At 54.7% G+C, this 21790-nt stretch overlaps 1 protein-coding gene across 2 annotated transcripts; it reads left to right on the top strand.

Annotated features, from left to right (window-relative positions):
• The first annotated feature begins 1948 nt into the window (after positions 1-1948).
• On the top strand, positions 1949-20751 carry RAB8A (RAB8A, member RAS oncogene family). 2 transcript variants are annotated; one of them, XM_028498973.2, is made up of 9 exons: positions 2139-2269; positions 3570-3841; positions 6962-7022; positions 8906-8966; positions 13104-13181; positions 14653-14742; positions 15321-15386; positions 16912-16962; positions 19391-20751. In XM_028498973.2, the coding sequence occupies exons 2-9, from the start codon at positions 3631-3633 to the stop codon at positions 19481-19483; spliced, it is 711 nt and encodes a 236-aa protein (XP_028354774.1). In that variant the 5' UTR covers positions 2139-2269; positions 3570-3630; the 3' UTR covers positions 19484-20751. The 2 variants fall into 2 exon arrangements, with proteins under 2 accessions (XP_007105030.1, XP_028354774.1); XM_007104968.4 differs by lacking the exon at positions 3570-3841 and having other exon boundaries at positions 1949-2269.
• Positions 20752-21790: the final 1039 nt, after the last annotated feature.

A 21790-nucleotide genomic window follows, 5' to 3' on the forward strand; every position in this document is an offset into this window, starting at 1 on the left:
CCTGCCAAGGCAGGGGACACGGGTTCGACCCCTGGTCTGGGAAGTTCTCACATGCCACAGAGCAACTAAGCCCGTGTGCCACAATTACTGAGCCCACGTGCCACAACTAGAGCCTGTGCTCTAGAGCCCACGAGCCACAACTACTGAAGCCCACGCGCCTAGAGCCCATGCTCCACAACAAGAGAAGCCACCCCAATGAGAAGCCCATGCACCTCAAGGAAGAGTAGCCCTGGCTCACTGCAACTAGAGAAAGCCCGTGCAGCAACAAAGACCCAATACAGCCGAAAATAAAATTAATTAATTTTAAAAAAATAGAAAAACAAGGTTTAAGAGCTATTTAGAACATCCTTAAAAACCAGGCTGCGAGGGATGAAAGAAAAGTATGGTGGCTTAGGTCTCACTCAGAAAAGTAATTCAAGACAAGCTAGTGTGAGTACAAGATGACAAGTTCAGTTGTGGACATGATGAGTTTGAAGTATCTTTGACAGATCCAAAGGTAAATGCCCAGGAAGTAGTTGGGACATGGAGGGATGGCTGGGCTATGGGTTCTCTAAGAACTGAGAATCACCAGTACGGAGACAGTAGGAGCCAAGAAGTGAATAAGATCACCCCAGAAGCAAGAACAGACACAGAAAGAACCATGAGGAACACCAAGCAAACCCTCCCCCCCAAAGACTGCAATGGAATCTGAGAAGCAGCACCCAGAGAAGGGGAGGTATAGGTAATAAAAGAAACAGGAAAATAAAATGGGAAGTGTACCAAGAAAAGGAGAACTGCCAGAGAAGGTGGTCAAGAGTATCAAATGCCACAGAGGCTGAAGCCAACCAAGTGGTCTATGGCTCTGGTTGAAGCTTTTCCTAACCAGAGCCAAATAAGCAGAATGTGCTGCAGGTGGAGGCAGGAGAGGCAGGAGCCATCTTTTGTAAGATCCTTGGGCAAGTCTCCAGGACTGACCCCAGAGTGACACATAGCGGTGACGCCACGCAGGTGGTGTGTGGCCCGTCTCTACGATGCAGGAAACCAACATGATCAAGACCTCAGCCTCTGAAGCTGGTCACTTTGAGTTCAAAAACCAACTTACCTGGTTAATAGCCTGGGAAAGTCACTTAACCTATTTGGCCTCGGTTTTCTCACCATAAAACGCGGGGGGGAGGACAATAATACCTACCTCAGTGGGTCGGGGTGGGAATAAACTATTTCATGTATTTTTTATAAGTGCTAACAACACTGGCAGTAACAGAACCAACGCTCGTAAGTATTCCCTATAATTCTCACTGTGCTAACTCCCTCGGCAGGTTCCGAGGCCCCCGGGGCGCGCCTCAAAGGGCTGAGGCGGACGAGGCTCCGGGGTAAGACCCGGACAACCTCTAAATAGGTTCGAGGGCCCTCCAGGGAAGTCCTGCGGGCCTCAGTACATAGCTTGGTGGCTGGGGCCTGGCTATCTCTAGGTAGGTCCCCTGGCCAGCGCCGAGGTCCCGCAGCACGTCTCGAGGGGACCTCGCTTCGACTATGACGGCGCCCCTATTCTCCTTTTCTCTTTGGTTCCCCCTGGCCGGACGCGGAGACCTCTAGACGGTACCAACACAACCACGGAGTGAGTCTTCCCGCTCTCGTCCCGGTACCAACTGAGGCTGCGCGGGCCTTGAAAGGCGGGAGCCACAGACCCCACGCGCGTGCGCCCTCTGCTGGCGCCCAACGGTCTTCCCGGCGCGCGTGCGTACGCGCCCCAGACCCCGCCCCCGGGTTGAGGGCGCGCGGAGCCGTTGGCCAAGCTCCCCGCCCTCCCCCTCCCATCGGGGGGAGGGGCCGCCCCAGAGTGGAGGGCAGAGGAGGGGACACGGGCTGCCACGCCTCTGCCCTGTCCCCATTTGAAGCCCCTCTACTCCTCACCGCTAGCCAATCGCAGTCCGCCCTGTCCTGAGCACCGGCCAATGAGCGGCACGCTCAGGCCGCTTCCGGCTCCGTGCCCCGCTCGCCCCTTCCCCACGTCTTCCCGAGACAGGCGGGGCACCGGGGCGGGCGTCGGCCGCGGTGACGCGCATCGGGCCGGGAGCCAATGGCGGGGGTGGGATCGGCGCTGATGGACGGGCCCAGGAGCCAGTGGCGAGGCGCTGGCAGCACTTCCCGTCGGGGAGAGAGTGTAATATGGCGAAGACCTACGATTACCTGTTCAAGCTGCTGCTGATCGGGGACTCGGGGGTGGGGAAGACCTGTGTCCTGTTCCGCTTCTCCGAGGACGCCTTCAACTCCACTTTCATCTCCACCATAGGTAGCAGGGCAGGGGAACGGCCGGGGGCGCGGGAGGCCCGGGCCGGGCGCGCCCCTGAGGGGCTGGGGCTGAGGGAGCGGCCGGGCCGGATGGGGAAAAGAGCAGAGGGTCGAGGGAGCCGGAGGGGAAAAGAGCAGTCGCCTGCACCGCCCTTTGGCGGTTCCCGGGCCATGGGCGGGGTGGGCACCAGGTGCCCATTTCGCAGATGGGGAGGCTGAGGCACCAACCCTCAGCCTGCTCAGGGAGTGTATGGCTTGGACGAGGTCTTGGCGCCCGTCATTTTGTTCTGTCCTCGCAGTATACCTTGAAGCAGTTCTTTGGGGTCCTCGTCTTACAGAAGTGGAAACTGAGGCACGGAGAGTTGTCCATGGGGAAAGGACAGTGACAAGTGATATCTGATCTTATTGAGCATTTACCGTGTGCCAGGCGCTTTATGTGCGTTACCACACTTTCCAGTCCTCTGTGTCAGGTGCTGTTATGAGTTCGTTTCACAGTGGAGGAATTTGAGGCTCAGGGAGGATACTGGACTTTCCCAAGATCACTCGGTCTACAGGTGGCAAGGATGGTATTTGTACCTGGGTGTGTCTGACCCAAAACTCAAGGCTCAACCATCCCAGAGAGATGCGAGCACAGCTGATCCACTTCGAAGCCAGCACTCCAACCCAGACCTCTCCTGCTCTTTCCTCTGGAATATTCAGGGGTTGAGCCCCTCTCCCTGACCCTGTTTCCCCCATGAATGAATTTCTTCTGGAAGGAATGGTGAGAGGGAGTCCAGACACTTCCCCTGCGCGGACTTCCATCTCACTCGAGGGTGACAGAAATGGCGAGTGACAGCTGCCTGCCCTGGGACCTGTCATCCGGAGGAGATGCCAGATAAAAGCTTCAGTGAGAAACCAAAATCAGCGGCTGCCACAGACAGCCCTGACTTCCCTATCGCTAGGCGCAGGACACCGGTTGTCACTTTGCAGAACAGCCTTTCCTGCAGGGCCAGCCCACACTGTGGTTGAGCAGAATTGGCTTGTTGCTTCCCAGTTCTGACATCCACAAAAGTGGAGCTGACTTCTTCCCACACCACAAAAACAGCCATTACCCACATGAAAAGTTTGACCTGGAAGTAACACCCATCAAGCAGAGTGGCCTATAAGCTACGCAGTCTTGCTCTGGAGTGGGGAAGCAGGAGAATGGTCCCCAAGCCCAGGAGCTGGAAAAAACCTAGGGAATGGGCTTTGCTTTACCCCTGTGTACCTTATCTTCCTAAAGCACACAATGAGCTGCTGATTCCATCCTTGCCATCCTCCAGGAGCTGCACTTTGCAAGACACTTAGCTGCCAGATGTAAAGAGAATTGGACTGGAAATCATCATGCCTGGGTTCCAGCTGCTGTTTGCCCTTGAACAAGCACTTCGCCTCTTCGAGCCCTGTTTCTTCAGCTTAGGAGTGGTGTTCTTTGCTTTGGCCATCGCCTGGATGGTGGAGGATCAGAACTGTACAATGAATAGGGGGTTGTCACCACTGCCAGAGACCATGGAGAGGAAGCAGAATGTCTCTTGCAATGACCGCATCCTTCCCCTAGGCACATGTCTTTCTGATTCCTCCCCTTCCCTAACTCCAAGGTCAAACTTTGGGATAGCCCATGCGTCCCCACCAATCAGGAAGTGATGTTAAGTGGTATTAACTCCTGGTAGACTATGGCTCACTCTCAACCCAGACCTCAGTTTCCCAGAGTCAGAACATTCCTAGTGAGATAAATTCGGGGGTTGAGTGGTTTATCTGTTTTTTAATTCTTGACCAGAAAACCCAGTCTAGTCCTTTAGGGCTCTGAGGAGGCCAGCCTCCACTTGCAGATGAGGACGTAACTTGGGCAAGGTCGTCTAAGGAGGTGGGCGTGGCACTCGAACCCAGGTTCCCTCCCTCCCACCCCGGGATTCTCATTACATTTGTAGCCTTCCTGGAGGCCTCTGTCTTCTAGGAAAGTTTAATTCCCCCTGACCTTGAAGTTATGGCCTCATGACTCTTGGGCCTCGTAAAGTTTACACTTCCTAATTAAATTTGGTGTGTTAATAAAACCCAGGAGGAAGATAGAACAGAGTGATGCTTTGGGTTCTGTGGACTGAACAGTGCTTCTTTATTTCATATGTCCTGTGCATCTGTGAGAGGAGCGGGGTATGTTTTAGGAAGAGTTAACACTGGGTGGCTTAGTCCTGAAATACAACCTGATGCATAGAGGTGATTCTGTATTGGCACTGAGTGTATCTCTGTATTTTCTGTATAGATCAGGGATTAAGTGGCTGTTCACTGTCTGCCCAGGTTACATTTTGCCAAAGCCTATTCTCATAAGCTCCGTCAGTCGATCATCTGTGGTGTGAACTTGGCCCCGTGCCTCCTGGAATTGGCTCTTCCCAGCCTGGCTCAGCCCCCAGCTCCTCCTCAGGGCCCCATTCATTCATTCCTTCAGAGAAGTGGTTGATGTACGTGAAAGTGCTTACTTGGTAAACTGTGCGGCACCACGTAGATCCCGTTGCTCTTTATTTTTTCATCTAGCCATCTTTCTCCAGTGCCTGCTGTGCACCAGGCATCCGCCTCAGTGCAGGGGCTGCAGAGATGACTGGGATGAATCAGAGGGAAGCAGAACTGTAACAAGGCCTGTAGTCAAAGTGTGTGTGCAGGACGGGATGATCGGCTTCTAGCAAATACGTACTCAGCCCCTGCCATGGATTCATGGAGATATAATCATGAATAAGACGTGTGAGCCCCTGCCCTCCTGGAGCTTATGTTCTAGGAGACAAAACTCAAATACAGGCTTATATTCCCTGTGGTCCCCAGGACAGCTCCTGAGGCGGGCAGGGATGGAATTAGCATCCCCATGCCGTGTTCTGAGGGGGTCAAGCCAGGCCTCAGTCTCAGGGCTTCACAGGTGGAGATTTAGAACCAACTCCTGGGGGCAAAGGCTGGATTTGGCTGTTACCCCTCCACGCAGGCCATTCCAGTTGGCAAGTTTTGCTCCCATTTGCATAGAGCAAATAAGCAGACAATGTCAGGGATAGTGCGTGAAGAAGATGCAGCAGGTGAGGGGAAAGAGGATGGTTAGGAAGGCTCCCCTGAGGAGATGACTTGAACAGAGACCTGAGTGAAGGGAGAGGGAAGCCAGATGGCCATGGAATGAAAGAACATTCCAGGAGGGGAAAGAGCAAGCGTAAAAGCCTGAGGCTGGAACACGCTTGGGCATCGTGGCCGGAGAGGAGGGCAAGAGCCATGGGTGCTGAGGTGACAAGGTTAGGAGCACTCAGGAAACTGTTTTCACTGTATTCTGGGGCCAGGAGGCGGTGGAAAGGTTTTTAACCGTTTAACGGTTTTATTGTTGGGAATTCCCAGGTGGCCTCGTGGTTAGGATTCCGGGCTTTCACTGCTGTGGCCCAGGTTCAATCCCTGGTCAGGGAACTAAGATCCCAAAGCCACATGGCGCAGACAAAAAAAAAATTACAGAAAAAACCCCAAAACAGTTTTATTGACATATAATTCAACTCACCCATTTAAAGTGTACAAGTCAGTGGCTTCAGGTATATTCACAGAGTTCTGCAACCATCGCCACAGTCAGTTCTAGAGCATTTTCATTATGACAAAAAGACACTGCACACCCCTTGGTCAATCTCATTCATCTCCTCACCTCCTCACATCCGCGCCCCCCTCCTGCCTCCCCCCGCCTCACCCCAGCAACCACTAATCTCTTTTCTGTCTCTCTGGATTTGCCATTCTGGATATTTCATATAAATAGAGTTACATACTGTGTGACCTTTCACGTCTGGCTTCTCTCACTCAGCATTATATTTTTGAGATCCATCCACGTTGTAGCATGTGTCAATGCTTCATCCATTTTTATGGCTGAGTAATATTCCACTGTAGGGAAAGACCACATCTTGTTTATTCATTCTTCTGTTGGTGAACACACTGGAAGGTTTGGAGCAGAGCTTAGCTTAGTGACATGGTTGAGTGTGTGTTTTGGAAGCTGGGGAGGGGATTGAGGGGACAACGGTGGGTGCCTGGAGAGCAGCCGAGGAGGCTGAGAGCACCCTGGTCCTGGGGAAAGGGGACTAAAGCCAGAGGGTGGGAGAGAAGGAGGGCAGGGTCAGGAAGGCTTCTTGGGAGGTGACCTTCCAGCAGGTCTTAAAGGAGAAGTTTGCCAGGCTGACAGGCGGGCAGGGTAGGGACCACCCACAGAGAAGGAACAGCACGTGTAAATACTAGAGGCCCACCTGCATCAGGTACATCTCGGGGCCCAGCGTCCCGTGTGCTTGGAAGGCCAGGTGCGGGTGGCGGGAAGCGTGGGGCTCTGGCCGGAAAAGGGCTGTGGAGCCTACTTCACGAGGCTGCCTCCCGGGAAAGGGAGGAGAACACGGCTTTGGCACCTGAGCTATCTGGGTTTGCCCGCCAGCTCTGCCCCTCACCAGCTTCACTCTGTGCAGCTCCTTTCTGCCCTCTGAGCCTCAGCCTCCCCTTCTGTGGAAGGAGAAAGTTCTCTGGGTGCCTGCAGATTTGTTTGCGGGATTCCGAGATTCCCGCCTGCCCGGCAGGTGCTCCAGAAACCATGGCAGCTGTTACCTGCACAGGTTGTCAGCATCCGTCCTAGACACAGCTTGGGAAATGGACTGACACTGATGTACCTTTCTTTTTTTTTCTTTTCTTTTCTTTTTTTCAGGAATTGACTTTAAAATTAGGACCATAGAGCTCGATGGCAAGAGAATTAAACTACAGATATGGTAAGAGTCCTTTCCTTCATCAGCCCCTCACCCAGCGAGTGCTTTGAGCCCGAAGCCCCTGGTGCCCCGTCCCCCTCCCTATGACCACAGCCTCCATCTCTCTGTGCCCAGCCCGGACACATCGGGCTTTCTTCAGAAGCCCCAGGAACGGTGCTCTGCTGGCTGCTGGGGCTTAGAGTCTGTGTCAGCCCCTTCTAAGGACATAGCTACCAGTCCCAGTTCCAGTGTGGGCACAGTCTGGGCCTGGGCTTCAGAGCCACCTGCTCCCATTGAACTTGGAGAGAGCCCTCCTGGTGGCGGTGAAGGCTGCCAGGATAGCAAGATACCACAGCCCGGCATTTCCTTCTAAGCCTATCAGCTCACTGAAGAAGGCCTGACATCGCTTCCTCTTTTGTCTCCTGGGGACGCCCAGGCCTCACTTCCTAATACAGAGACCTGAAATCCCAGAACTGAAAATAAGCTGAGGCCAGGCCCAACAGTGAGACCTGTTTCTGTTCTGCTCAGCTGGGGCTGACTTCCCATGCTACATAAAATCGGAATTTGTGAGTCCCCGTCACGGATGGTGACTCTGGTCTGCAGCCCACTGCTCTAGGAAGGCTGGGCTCAGATGGTCAGAGGTTAGGAGAGTCCTACCCCGCAGCCACATCACTTGCAGGGAAGCACGAACCCTGAGCAAAAGAGAGAGCAGTCACATTTGGGAGAGTGCCTCAGTCCTTCCGGTCCAGGCACGTGCCTGTGGGTGGGAGGGGTGCCGTGAGATGGACTGTGAAGCCTCCCTCCCAGCAGCTTGTCTCCCCAACTCAAGTCTCAGAGCCTGAACACAGCCCCGCCTGCCCAGCAGATCCCCTTGACTTCAGTGGTATCCGCCTCTGAACCTGGCTTCAGAATCGAAATCTGGGTGTGGCCTAACCAATCCTACTGAGCTCCGGCAGCAGCAGCCAGTCTCTAGCCGCCTCATAAGTTACAGGGCCGTAGAAGTTCCTCTATTTACAACACGTTGGCTCCCCAGCAGTCTCAGTGCCCAAGTCCAAAGTGACACTGTACCAGCAAGCAGAAGTTCTGATTTATTTTCCTCTTGTCCTCCTGTTTCTGCTCTTAGCAGTCGCAGTGGGGTTAATGACTCTTAAAATTCTTCTAGAACAGTCATAAAGTAACTGATCATAACCACTAACATCACCTGCTATTGGCGGCAGAAAGTCAACTTGGTCCCAAATGAAGTGTGTCTGTACAGTCCAGACGTGCAGAGCCCTGCACAGGGTGAGGTGCAGGATCAGAGGAGGAGCCCTGGGCCCAGAGACAGAAGATGTGGTCTTGCCCTGGCTCTGCCACTGACCAGTTGTCACCTTTAAACCAAACACTGAATACCCTCCGTGCCAGGAGCTGGGCTAGGCACGGGTGCGTCTTACCCAGGTATCTCCACCGTACCCATGAGGAAGGACTTTCCCTCGACCTCCACCAGGATGGCGAGCGTGGAAGTGCTTCCTAAGCCCCGCTGAGCTCGACCAGCTCAGCCCACCGGCGAGGGCTGTGTTCCCGTGCCATGTGACCAGCCTCTTCCACATACACGGCCCCAGATTTTCACAAATAATAACATCCAACCTTGGCTCTTCTGTGGCCCAGAAACTCTGGGGAAAATCCCCAGGATGACACGATGTAGCAGAGGAGTCATTCTGCCACATCCCCAGCCAGGAGACATCAGACACCTGCCCAAGCCACAGTTTCCTTCTCTGTAATAATGGGGGGCTGCCCCACAGAAGGACGATGAATCAGGAGATGACCCATGAGAAAGCTGGGCGTCCATACTGGGTAAATGCCCCTCATTCTCACTGTGACGATTGTTCTCTTTCTGTGTCGCTAATATCCCTTTTTCTCCTCATCGTTAGGGACACAGCTGGTCAGGAACGGTTTCGGACGATCACAACGGCCTACTACAGAGGTGCCATGGTATGGATTGGTTTGGCGCGGGGGGGTTGTCTTTTTTTTTTTTAAGTCAAAATGAACATCAGTGCCTTGGATACCAAAATCTGGATGTTTCTGAGGAGCCCGTGCTCTGGCTTCTCAGGGGTCCTTGGTCCCAGGTTAGTTTTAGGAAAAGGCTGTGTGCCCCACCTCTGCCCCCTCGTCCTCCATACCCTCCCCTTCTGGCTCCAGAAACAATGCAGGGTTCAAGGAAACCTAATTCTCCGGGAATGAAGAAAGACACAGGAAGCCGGTTCTTCCAGGTGAGGTCAGAGAAATCAGAGCCAGCATGCCCCAACACTTAGGAGCGCTCACGTGGCCCGTGTCAGACTCTGTGGAACTTGCTACTGAAAACTTGAAGATCATCCAGGAGCTGACTTGCTCAGGGCTGTTGGCCGTTAACATCTGTTGCCTGCGCCTGAGGAGGGGTCATGTGATAGGAAGACTCGTTCATCATCCCTCAAGTGTTTTTGGTTTTTTTTATAAATTTATTTATTTTACTTATTTATTTTGGGCTATGTTGGGTCTTTGTTGCTGTGCATGGGCTTTCTCTAGTTGTGGCGAACAGGAGCTACTCTTCGTTGTGGTGCGCAGGCTTCTCATTATGGTGGCTTCTCTTGCAGAGCGTGGGCTCTAGGTGCACGGGCTTCAGTAGTTGTGGCTCATGGGCTTAATAGTTGTGGCTCGCGGGCTTAATAGTTGTGGCTCGCAGGCTCAGTAGTTGTGGCTCTTGGGCTCTAGAGCGCAGGCTCAGTAGTTGTGGCGCACAGGCTTAGTTGCTCCACAGCATGTGGGATCTCCCCAGACCAGGGCTCGAACCCGTGTCCCCTGCACTGGCAGGCAGATTCCTAACCACTGCACCACCAGGGAAGCCCATCCCTCAAATATTTTTACCAAGCACCTTCTCCAGGCCAGGCCCGAACTAGATGCAGAGGGCAACCTGGATTGGGCCAGAGTCCTGTCCCCGAGAGCCCTGAGCTGGTCATGCACCTGCGAGGGGTAGACAAAGTGGGGTGCTTGGGCGCCATGGGGAGTGGGAGGCAGATCCTCAGGACCTCGTTAAGCCCCCTGGGTCACACTCTGAGCTCGGTCTCCTTACTTGGAAAGTGGAACAGAGAACAGGAGTATGCTCCAGGCAGCTGTGAGGATAGATGGCCAGCTCCCCATTTCTAGCTCCCACTGCACCCCATCCTTTCCATGATGCACCCCATCAATCAGCTATAGACCCGTTTCCTCCACTAGGCCATAAGCTCCAGGAGGGCTGGGCCACCTCTTGGTCCCTGCCACATGCACGGTGCCTGGGACCATGCTGAGTATGCGGTAGGAGCTCAGGAAATACTGGGGGACGGCAGAAATGAATAGACGCATTAAGTATTTAGAGCATCCCACACAGCGTCTGAACATAATAGAAACTCAATCATGTGGGTTGCAACCTTAGTGCTCCTCATTAAAATTAATTTACTAATTTTCCCCTCACCTTGCTTTGCTCTGGTGGGGCGGGGGGCCTTGGGGCCCTGGGGTCCTGGGGGAGCTTCTGCTGTATGACCTCAGGTAGGCCCCTCTCTGGAATTAGCATCCCCATGCCCCTCTCTGGGTTGAAATAGCACCCCCTGCCCCATTCACCAAGCCCTTCCCTCCAGCAGGCAGTGGCCCCAGGTCTTGGCCATAAACCCCTGAGTGTGGGTGCCATATTATCCCCATTTTACAGATGAGGAGTCTGAGACTCAGCACCATTCCAGGCCCTGCTTAAATTCACACAGAGGGTGAATGTCTGGGCCTGTAGTGGCTGGCCCTTTCCAGCTCCCACATCTCGGCCAGCCCCTGAAGAGGCTGGACTGAGCCATCTGTAAGACCTTGTCCAGCTCCAAGATGATTGTATCCTCCTAGACCTGCGCTAACCTGTACAGAAGCCTCTGGCTGTGTGTGGCTATTTGAATCTAAATCAGTAAAAGTAGGAAATCCAGCCCCTCGGTCACACTGGCTGCATTTCAGGTGCCCTGGAGCCATGTGCAGCCAGCAGAGACCATATAGGACGGCACAGAGAACATTGGCAACGTTGCAACCCCGTCCTCATCTTTGTCCTTGTGGCAGTGGACCCTTGGGTCACAGATTTGGGGAGCATCGGATTTCTGGTGTCCTGTTGTGAGCTTGCAAACAGATATGGGGAGCTGTGCCCAGACTGGGGCCAGGAAAATGGTTACTTGGAGCCCCAAGGGGAGCTTCAAGGAGAACCTGGAATAGGGTAACACTATGTTTTCCAGGGACTTCTGCTCTTTCCTGATAGAGAGCTCTATTCACTGCCCCCGACACCACATAGGTAAAAATCTGGGACGTTGGAATCTTGCGTACATGGTGCCAGCTTAATGGCAGTGGTGGCAGAATCCTGGGCCATCGAAAGGGCCGGTCCCTGGATAAAGGGGCAAAAAGCCCTCAGAGCCCTGTGGCATTTCTTGCCCCTGACAATGAGAGGCCAGCTGCTGCGCAGAGGCCCCAGTGATGCTCGACTCACAGAGTCCATCCACCAGTGTCTTTACTCACTCTGGCCATGGCTGGAGCATGTCACACATCACGGCCACTAAAACTCCTCCAGGTCCTCCCGTGAGCAGTCTCTATTCAGTCTCCCCAAGAGACCACTAAAATGAGGGTTCGCAGATGGCATTTTTTAGGGGTTGTGGCTGTAGCAGGCTCTAAGGCCGCTGTGTGTATCCCCAAGGTCACAGCGGGGATTTGGAATTGCAGCGGCTCGCTTACCGTGTCTGTGTGGTTTTGTCACACACCCTCGCCCCTGCGGTTATCTGCCCAGCACACAGGGCCCGAGTTCTTACTCTGCAAATTCAGGCAGCCTCAGAGACGTCTTGGCCAGCACCAGAGCTTGTGGATGGAGGGCTAGGCCCTTGGAGCAGGTAGAGTGAGGGAATGGAGTGAGCCGGGCCTGGGCAGGACAGCTGGGGCCTTGGAACCCCGGGGCTGACCCGCACGGGGGCTGGCGATAGTATTGCTGCAGGCTGGCTCACCACGCGCGCCCTGCGAGGATGTCCAGGGCAACATGGGGACTGTCGCAGGGTGGCCATGAGCGTTGCTTGATCCTGATGAGGACCCAGGGAGATTCCTAATGGGAGCCAGTGTCATCAGCTCCTTTAGAGCTGGGCTAGAATCTTAAAGGTCACCTCTTTCTGCACCTCAGTTTCCCCTTTTATCAAGTGGGGATATTTGCCTTTCTCCTCGGCAGTGGCGAGATTGTGGGCTCAAGCAGAGACGGGTTCACTCTGCAGCTATTTCAGAACCCATGGACTGTCTCCCAGCTGCTCATGCATTGGTTATGGAATCACAGAGGCCTCAGCATTGCCTGCCCCAGTGCTTGAAGCCAGCCCCGACTCCGGTGGGGTTGTTGGAAGGCACGTGGGCATTAGGGTCTGTCCCCTGGGCTTAGACCCCAGTTGTGTCCTTTACTCTCCCTCGTGTGACTGGGGACAGGGACCTAGCCCCCCACCCCCCAGCCTCAGGTTCCCCATTCTCACAGTGCAGACAGTGGGACCACCCGACCCAAGCCTGTGAGGCCCAGGGAGACCCAGTTGCAGTACCTGGCTCATGGTAGCCACCAGATGAGGGGTGAAGCTGGGGCGACCAGTGGAGGTGGCCCTGGCTGAGCCCAGGAGATGACTCAGGGCAGGGTGGGGGGCGAGTGCGGGTGTGGAAGAGGCTGAGCATAGCCAAGGGTTGGCAAGAGGGGGAGCCCGGTGGGCATCAGGGCCATGGAATACAGCCTGTAGAGCAGGGGGCTGCAGAATGCGAGGCTGAGAGGTTGGCCACTGGGACCTCGCTGGCTGCCGAGACACACGGGCCGTACTTATCCTGCTAGTAGTGGAGAAACAGCAGGGCTCCTTTGTAAGCACAGGTATGGTAGGGTCTGGTCTGCAGGGTGAAGGGTCACATCAGTGGTTGAGGAGCAGGGGACTGGAGCCTGGGACACCAGAGAGAGGCTAGTGGTGGAGCCCAGCAGAAGGAAGGGTCCCGGGGATGGTGTCCTGTCGGGGTCCCTGCTGCCCACCTTGCTGGGGCCTCCCCCTCGGAGTGCTCGCAGCTTGTCCAGAGCGCATGTCTCTGTCTCCCTCTGCTTATTAGGGCATCATGCTGGTCTACGACATCACCAACGAGAAGTCCTTCGACAACATCCGGAACTGGATTCGGAACATTGAGGAGGTAAGGCTTGGGGACCCCTCCCATGCACAGGAAGCTCCCACGCATCCTCTCCTCAGCCCTCACTCCGGAGCTTCCTGGTTTACACATGAGATCACTGAGCCTAGAGGCACCTAGGAGTAACCTGCTGGGAACAGAGTCAGGGAGACAGGAACCCACGCAGTCAACCCTGGAGAACACGCTGGCCCGGCCTCATCACAGAGCAACCCCGAGAGCCCATTTCCCCAGCCGGGCTATCAGGTTTGGGCGACATCGAGGTCAAGGAAGGAGGATATCCAGTCACTGTGAGCATTTGGTGCTTTCTAGAGAAGGAAGGTTCTAGAGTCGGCATGACCTTTGTATCTGGTGGGTGTGGTGAGGGCGTGTGTCAGGTTGGACTGTGAACTGCAGCGGAGCAGGGTTTGAGCTGGTATGAGCTCTCTGTGCCCGGGCTCAGGCCAGCAGCAGCAGCTGCCTGTGGAAGGAGACCTTGAACCCCGAGGGAAGAGAAGGCGGCCAGCGCCGCTTCCCTGTCCCAAAGCCAGTGTCGTCACCTCCCCACTCTCCACAGAGCTTACCCTCACCCCAGAGCCTCCCTGGACAAGGTGCTTGTGGCTTGTGATGACTCACCAGATGGGGTTCGGGTCTGAGAACTTTACCCACCCATGAAGACACGGCAGAAGGTCACGTCCCAGCCGGCACCTGTGGGCAGTTGCACTGGGCCACCTCCCGATGACCCCGTATTTCCTGGCAGGAGGCTGCGCCTGGCCTGAGGAGGGGGTCCTCACACTGGTCTCTGGAGTTTTTGTGTTCCGGCCAGTAGGCGAGAGCCTTCCAGTTAGTAGAAAGTTAGGGAGCAGAAGAGCGCGTTTCCCTGAGACCAGATCTGAGCTGCAGCAAGAAGGGCCTTTCTGATGGTCCAGTCCTTCAGGAAGCGAGTCCCACTGGGTTGGAATGTGGGGGCGGGTTGGAGGAAGGGACCGTTTTCAGGCATGAAGACATAATTAAGGGAACGCCAGGGGATGGCAAAGCACAAAGGGCTGGTGGTGGCCGAGGTCTGCACCCACCCCCGGCACAGCCTGTTTCTGGAGCCCAGAACAGCAGCTGGGGTCTCCAGCAGAGGGGCCGGGGAAGGAGGGAGGCGAGCAGGGGTCAATACTGCAGCCCCACTTGCTTCCCATAGGCCAGACCTGGCCGGGAGTCCGAGGACAGCCATGGTAGCCTAGTTGGCGTGGCCCATAGAGAAGCTGTCCTTGGCAGCCAGAAGGCGTGCACTTGGTCAGGGTAGCAGCCAGAACCCTGAACTCCGTCCTGGCACTGGCTCAGTGACATAGGACAGGGCTCTCAGCCTCTCTGAGCTTCGGTTTGTCATCTGTGCAGGGTGTGCCTAGCGGTCCTGACCCCATCACTCTGATCTTGGGGGATGGGCTACCGGTTGGTTGGTAGTCCGGTCTGACCTTACCTCTCACCTCCACCATCTGCCCCTCCCCTCCAGCACGCCTCTGCAGACGTCGAAAAGATGATACTTGGGAACAAGTGCGACGTGAACGACAAGAGACAAGTTTCCAAGGAACGGGGAGAAAAGGTAAGTGTGGTGGCCGGCTTGGGCCTGGCACTGCCAGACACCTCAGGGCAGAGGGACCTCAGCGTCTGGGGTTCCCTGCATGGAGGCCAGCCCTGCCCTGCCCCCGAGGGCCCCCCGATTGCTCACTGATGGCAAGGCTGGGCTTTCGGGGAGACTCCCTTACAATCTTTTTGAGCATAAGATGACCCATCTTCTGGGATGCAGGGCTTGGCTGGGCACGCAGATAAGTTGGTTTTCCCAGTGGGGCACATGCCATGGGAAGGGAAGGTGGAAAGCACACGCCCAGCTGGGCTTCAGGCTAAAGACTGAAAGCAGCGAGGGCTTCTGGGTGTGCTCTGCTTGCTTCCACACAGCGTCTCGTGGGACCCGTCGAGGCCACAGGGGGCAGAGAACAGAGCCATGGTTTGAGCCAGGCCCCCTCCACCCTCCTGCCAGGGACATTCACCACCTGCTCTCCACTGGTGGCTTGAGGGAGCTGGCCCCACTCTGTCTATCTGTCTCGGCCCCCTTCAGGGTGCTGTGCAGAGGTCTGGGTACCTGGTGGCTGATGTTCGCATGTTTTTCTCCCTCCCTCACAGCTGGCCCTGGACTATGGAATCAAGTTTATGGAGACCAGCGCGAAGGCCAACATCAATGTGGAGAACGTGAGTCCCGGGCCCACAGCACAAGCCTATTAGGGCTAAGGGTCGGACTGCACCCTCCAGGGAGGCTCTGTCACAGGGACTGGTCACAGCTTCGGCTGCCTCTTGAACAGACGGCTGAGAGGCACTTCTTGGGCAGCAACGTGTGCCAGGCCTTTTGCAAGGCCCAGGGGACCTGGGGGAACCGCCCCCATGTTCTGACATCAGCAGGTGCCAGCCCCAGCTGGGCACCTAGGACATGATCTCACTGGCTCTTGCACAGCCCTGGGGAGCAGGCGCAGTTTTTCAGGTGGGGAAACCGAGGCTCAGAGAGTCTCTGCGCTGGCTGGTGCCCAGTCCTGCCTCCGGGTTTGTGCTTTCGTTCACACCACCCGCACAGACAGGGTCACAGGCCCATACAGAGTAGGGCACCCTGACCGAGCCTTGGCCCAGGCCTCCTTCTACTGTCCACCAGCAACGCCAGCCCTGCAGCTCACCTGCCTTCTCCTCCGTTCCGCCACTCCCATGATCTTTCCAAAATGGATCTTCCACGCCACTCCCAACCTCAGCCCCTGCGTGAGGCACAGAAGGCCCTCCCTAGCTGGCCCCAGCCAGTTTGTGCTGCCCGCAGCTCAGGCCTCGCCCACCACTCTCCGTCCCTGGCCGCCTGTGCCTCACCTTCCTCCAGGCCTTTACCACAGTCCCCACGCCCCCATCTTCCCCTCAGGGACCAGCGCATGTGGCCTCTTCCCAAGGAGGCCTCTGCTGATCCCCAGGCCCTGAGGCCCACAACTTTAGGCATCCCCAGCACCCCGAGACACCCTCCGCGACAGAACTTGCCACATCACATGGGTGTTTGCTAAGACTCTGCTTCTCGCCGAACCAGGAGCCCCTCGACTGCAAATGCTGAGGCCAGCTCATCTCTGTATAAGGCCCAGAGCAGGGTTGGTGCCAGAGTGGGGTTTATAAGTGTTGTCCAGGTGGGGGAAGGGAAGAAACGGTCAGGAGCCTGTAACAGAGGCAGCAGCCTGGGGTCAGGCCTTTGCCAACCCTTGGAAGATGAACCTTTCACCCTACCTACCAGGCCTTCTTACTGGGCGAGGACCCAGAATGAAGCTCCTTTGGCCAAGGAGCCACTTGTCTTTCTGCCCTGCCCCTGACTGTTAGAAGGGGGGCAAAGTGGGCAGATAGAGCACAGGGGTCAGGGACGGAGATCTCGATCAGTCAGTTAGCCACTGAGTGCCTTGAGACAAGTAGCTTGGGCACCCCCTCTCCAAGCCTCAGCTTCCTCTCTGACCAGCCAAGGGTGATCCCACCTTCCAGGGTCATTGGTTTAGGGGAAGTGGCAGTCCAGGTGGGTGGGGGTATCCCTGTAGGGGCAGGAGATGGGGCTGAACAGGTGAGACCCATAACCAGGTCTCTGTCCTAACACTGTTCGCCCCACTGGCCCTACTGTTGAGCCACGCCCTCTGTGTGGCAGCGTCCAGGAGCCAGCAGGCCCCCACCTGCGTCCCACTCCTGGGCTACTAACTACATGCTTATTCCACAGGCATTTTTCACTCTTGCCAGAGACATCAAAGCAAAAATGGATAAAAAATTGGTGAGTGTGTATCCTCCCCGGATCCCCACATGCATCCCTGTTGGAGCTGGCTGGCATCGCTCTCAGTGGTGTGATGCATCCCCGGGCAGATCCTGCTTCTTAGGGCCCAGGTGCACCTAGTAGGGCATCTCTAGGAAGGGGGATAGAGTTATCAGGTGTGGTGGGGACATCCACCCTGAACATGCCTCTCAACTTCATCTTTCCTCCGTGGCCCGGAGCTGCTCAGTACCAGGCGCTGCTCACTAAGCACACAAGCTAGCTGGGGACACCGGACCCTTTCTGTCCCTCTTGGGAGCCAAGCATGCACAAAGGTAGAGGGCCTCCTGCAGAAAAGCCCCCCAGGGGCTTCCCTGGTGGCGCAGTGGTTGAGAATCTGCCTGCTAATACAGGGGACACGGGTTCGAGCCCTGGTCTGGGAAGATCCCACATGCCGCGGAGCAGCTAGGCCCGTGAGGCACAACTACTGAGCCTGCGCTCCGCGACAAGAGAGGCCACGATAGCGAGGGACCCGCGCACCGCCATGAAGAGTGGACCCCGCTCGCCGCAACTAGAGAAAGCCCTCGCACAGAAACGAAGACCCAACACAGCCAAAAATAAAAAGAAATAAATAAATGAATTTTAAGAAAAGTCCCCCCAGGCAGGCCCAGAACCACGGTCCACCCCGTAACAAGGCCCCCAAGTAAGGCTCGTGTCTGACAGCTGCCGGCTTTCCATCCTGATGAGTCCAGCAGGTCGATAGCCTTTTTCTTCCTTCCAGCCCCAAATTTTGCAGGTTGTGACAACCTGCAGTGGGTGCCGGGGTCCTGAGGCCTCCAGGAGGTCCTGCCTGAATCCCTCCGCATCCACCCTTTCATTCATTTCTAGCTTTTCTGTTTACCACATGAGCAGTTTCACAGTCCCCAGCATTTAGCATAACTAGTGCTTTCTTGGTAGGGTCTGAACGCTGAACTATATTTTGGGCATGTTAGCGGCTAAACGCTGTCGTGAGTCTTGCTTCAAAGCCTCTGTTCCAGTGACCACTCTTCCTGCCAAGTGATGCTCCCTGTTGTCTGATACGAGAACATAAAGCACTCTATTTGTGACCTGTTCTGTGTCTGTGCATATGGGACTGCGCACACAATACAAAACGCCATTCAAGTAGTACACGTCTGACTTAAAGTGAGTGTCAGTTTCATAATTCTAAGATGCTGTGAATTGAATTGCAAGGCACACGATCAATTTAGTAGCAGCTGTTTAGCCAAAACAGGAAAGAGTCTGTAAACCACTGTACTTTTAGAAAAATTTTCTTACAATTGTAATTTTCTTAGAATTCTTTCCTCTTCAATATAACAGTAAAATTTTGATTTTTAACTATCCTGCTGACTCACTCATGCCCACCAGGAGTTACACGGAGCCTCACGGCAACACTTTGCCTGTGCTTTTGATACCGGCCTGTTGATTGCCTCCAGAGTGTGCCATATCCTTCCAAGGCATAGATTGTGAAGTGCTGATGTTCACCATAATCCTTGCAGTTTCTCTTTTTTTCTTAACTAAGTTGCAAATCACCAACAGTTAAATTCTATTCATTTCCTACCACCTTTGTTTATGTTCAGAGTTGCAACCCCATACCACTTCTATCAGTCTTTTTTTTTTAATGTAATTGACATAGGACATTGTGTAAATTTGGCACCGTGTAGGCATTCAGCAGTTACTGTTGAATAAATTCTGGTTTTATCTGAGAGCTGAAAGATGAGAGGGAATTAGTCAAAGAAACAGGGCTGAACCTTTCCAAACATGGTGATGTGAGAGAAAATAGGATTTCAGTTCCATGGGTAGGCAGGGACCAGAACAGAGGCTTCAAATGCCGGGGCGACAGCACTGATGGATTTTCAACAGGGCTTGAGTGTAGGGCTTACCTCACCTGCAGCAGGGTGGAGGGTGAACTGTGGGGAAAGTTGGGGAGCCAGAGCCTTGGCACAGGGGCAGGGAGACCAGCCCGGTGAGTAAGTGGCACTGGGACCTTGAACCCAATCCCGAGAGAGAGTACCTTTCTGCTGCCCTCAGCTGCCCCACTGATAGGTGCCCAGCACAGATGGGTAGATGGATGGAAAGGAGGGAAGAGTGGGTGAATGGAAAGAAGGAAATAGGGAAAGAAGAGAGTGAGATGGGTAAATAAGTGGTTGGAAAGATGTTGAGAGGGTGAATGGAAAGGGGTGGATAGGTACGTGAATGAGTGATTAAAGGAATGAATTGTTGGAAGGAGTGATGGGTAGTAGATAAAAAGCAGATCTATGGGTTTGTGAAAGATGAATTGTTGGTTGGAAGGTGACAGATGGATACATAGGCTGGCGGTTGGTTGGTTAGTTCATTAATTGACTGGCTGGTTGGTTAAGAGACATAGAGGTCATGTTGCTCAGCCGTAACCTCAGAAAACCTCTTGTGATTTCAGGAAGGCAACAGCCCCCAGGGGAGCAACCAGGGAGTCAAAATCACACCGGACCAGCAGAAGAGGAGCAGCTTTTTCCGATGTGTTCTTCTGTGAGGAATGCCGCCTTACCCTGAGCCTCGCTCAGCCGAGCTGACTGTGCCTGTCCTGAGTGAGCCCCTCACTCAGCCGGGGCCCTCCCCCCTCACCACTCCCCGCCACTCCGCGGCCGCCGGGCCCGTGGCCACCAGAACACAATCGAGAAATTGTTTATTTTAGTAACTGATCTTTTTCAACTCTGGAGATGGAAGAAGTTAAGAATCTGCTACCTTTCCTGCGACATCCACTGAATGGGTCCACGCACCGTGTAAAGCTAGAGAGAGGTGGAGCCGCGGCACGGCCGTCAGTAGCAGCCCACACGGCAGGCCTCCATCTCTGGGCCTCGACATAGCTAGAGCCCCGCCGGAAAGCCCGTCCATGTCCCCCGCGACAGAAGCGAGGCCCCCACAGGCCAGTGATAGCTCCAGGGGAGTCGGGCTCTGCACCCTGAGCAACGCAACTCACGTCAGGCCCGGGAAGCGTCTGCCCAACAAATCCAACACCCGCTTTCACCTCTTCTCTCAGTTTTTGGACAAGTGACAGAAACCGTTATCTACTCCCCACCCACCCCCACCCCGCCGGCTCCACCGCCCCACCCCCACGTTAACTGTCAAACCAAAGGGAAGCACAAATTAAGGAAATCCTGAGGAAAGAAGCATGGAGTGGCCTTTCCTGTTTACAGCCAGGTTTGGTCCCGTGGTCCACCCGGGCCTTGGGCATGGCCAGTAGGTCCCTCCACAGTCCCCACCTGAGCACTGAGGGGTCTCCGTGCATGCCGCGGTGACCCCAAAATGCAATCACACGCGGCCCACCCTCGATCGGGGCACCTCCTCCTCTTCGTCCTCCCGCTGTCTCCAAATCGGACGTTTTTTTCTAGAGATTTTTATTTTTCCAGATCTGTAGTGTCAGGAGGTGATTCTGTCCTTGATTTCCAACAGCAGACCCAGGTGATAGGGAACACAAGCACGCCCCCCCCCCCCAACCTCTCGGACATGGCTGAGAGTGCGGGGTGGCCTGCGGGGCTCAACCGCTGAGCAGTCTTGGTGGGTTTTTAACTGCCATTGCTCAGTTCTGTTTTGACAGCTCTGCCTTCCCGTAGAGACTGCGGTCGGGACCAGGTAACCAGGTCGGGGGGGTGTCACCAGGGATCCTTTCTTTTTCTTTTTTTTTGAATTAAAACCAACATACCAGCAATCATCTGCTCTCCCCTTGGTATCTCTTAACATGCTCTGTTTACATCGATAAATGCACTTAAGGAAAACAAATTAAAGCTCATTTTAAAGTTAACGGATTTTTATGTCCACATCCTCTGTGTAGGTACACAGATGTGGCCAGATGCTGGGTTCACAGGATGCCTGCTATTTAAAACAGCCCAGGTCAGCAGGGGCCTCAGGTCTGGACAAGATCAAAGTAGAGGTGGCAGGTTACCCCAAGCTGGAGGAGAAGGTCACCCCAAGCTCTGAGGAGGTGACACCATTATCAAAAGACTGACGGGAGAATAAGCTTCCCAACCTGCCCCCTTCCCCAAACACACGCAGCACAGGAAAACAAGGAGGTGTCCCTCCCCGCAGCACCACTTCGTACACCACACCCCCTGCTTAACCCACTCGGTCCACATCAGTCCCTGTCATGCCACCAAGTTTCTCTCATCTTGGTCCCTACTGCACCCATTTTGCCAAGTTGAGCGCTCCACTCAGCCCCCCCTCACCTCTCAGGAAGTCTCCTCCCCATGATCCTGCTTCAGACCCACGGCACAACCAGGGACTGAGCCTCAGTTGGGCATGACCATAGTTCCCCCCTCATAGGATGGCTATGAAGATCCCGTGAGAGGGTGCATCCCAAGCTAACTGCTATCACATTGTGTCATCATATTCATATCTGTTATTAGCATCATTATTTGTCTTGTGCCCAAAGAGAAAAGCTCACCTCTCTTTTTACACCTTGTCTCTAATGGGGAACAAGTCATCCAAGTAGCTTACAGCTTTGAGCTGTAAGTCTTTGCCCCATAATGCCCCAAAATTCCACCAGTGGCCCCCCCCCAACCAGGTCAGGTGGCATCCTTGAATTCCTCAGTCCGACCTTGTACCAAACTCTTCCTCAGAGAGTCATTACTATTCCTTGTGTCTAAAGACTTTGATGGGGTGGCAGGTGGGGAAGCAGCTCCTCAGCTACCATCCTCTTGTACCGAGACAGATGACACATTGGCTCCTTTTCTAATAACAGCTTTATTGAGATGTAATTCACACACCATACAATTCACCCACGGAAGTGTGCAATTCAGTAGTCTTTACTATATTCACAGCATTGTGCAACCATCACCAGAGT

The sequence above is a fragment of the Physeter macrocephalus genome, chromosome 2 (genome assembly GCF_002837175.3).
Source record: "Physeter macrocephalus isolate SW-GA chromosome 2, ASM283717v5, whole genome shotgun sequence".
In the NCBI taxonomy this organism is placed as follows: domain Eukaryota; kingdom Metazoa; phylum Chordata; class Mammalia; order Artiodactyla; family Physeteridae; genus Physeter; species Physeter macrocephalus.

What these genes read in the sequence shown, in the direction of transcription:
- RAB8A (XM_028498973.2), top strand. Translation starts at nt 3,631, where the DNA reads ATGCCTGGGTTCCAGCTGCTGTTTGCCCTTGAACAAGCACTTCGCCTC. An exon ending in AGAATTAAACTACAGATATG is followed by an intron (nt 7,023 to 8,905) that starts GTAAGAGTCCTT and finishes CCTCATCGTTAG; the next exon opens with GGACACAGCTGGTCAGGAAC. An exon ending in CCAAGGAACGGGGAGAAAAG is followed by an intron (nt 14,743 to 15,320) that starts GTAAGTGTGGTG and finishes CCTCCCTCACAG; the next exon opens with CTGGCCCTGGACTATGGAAT.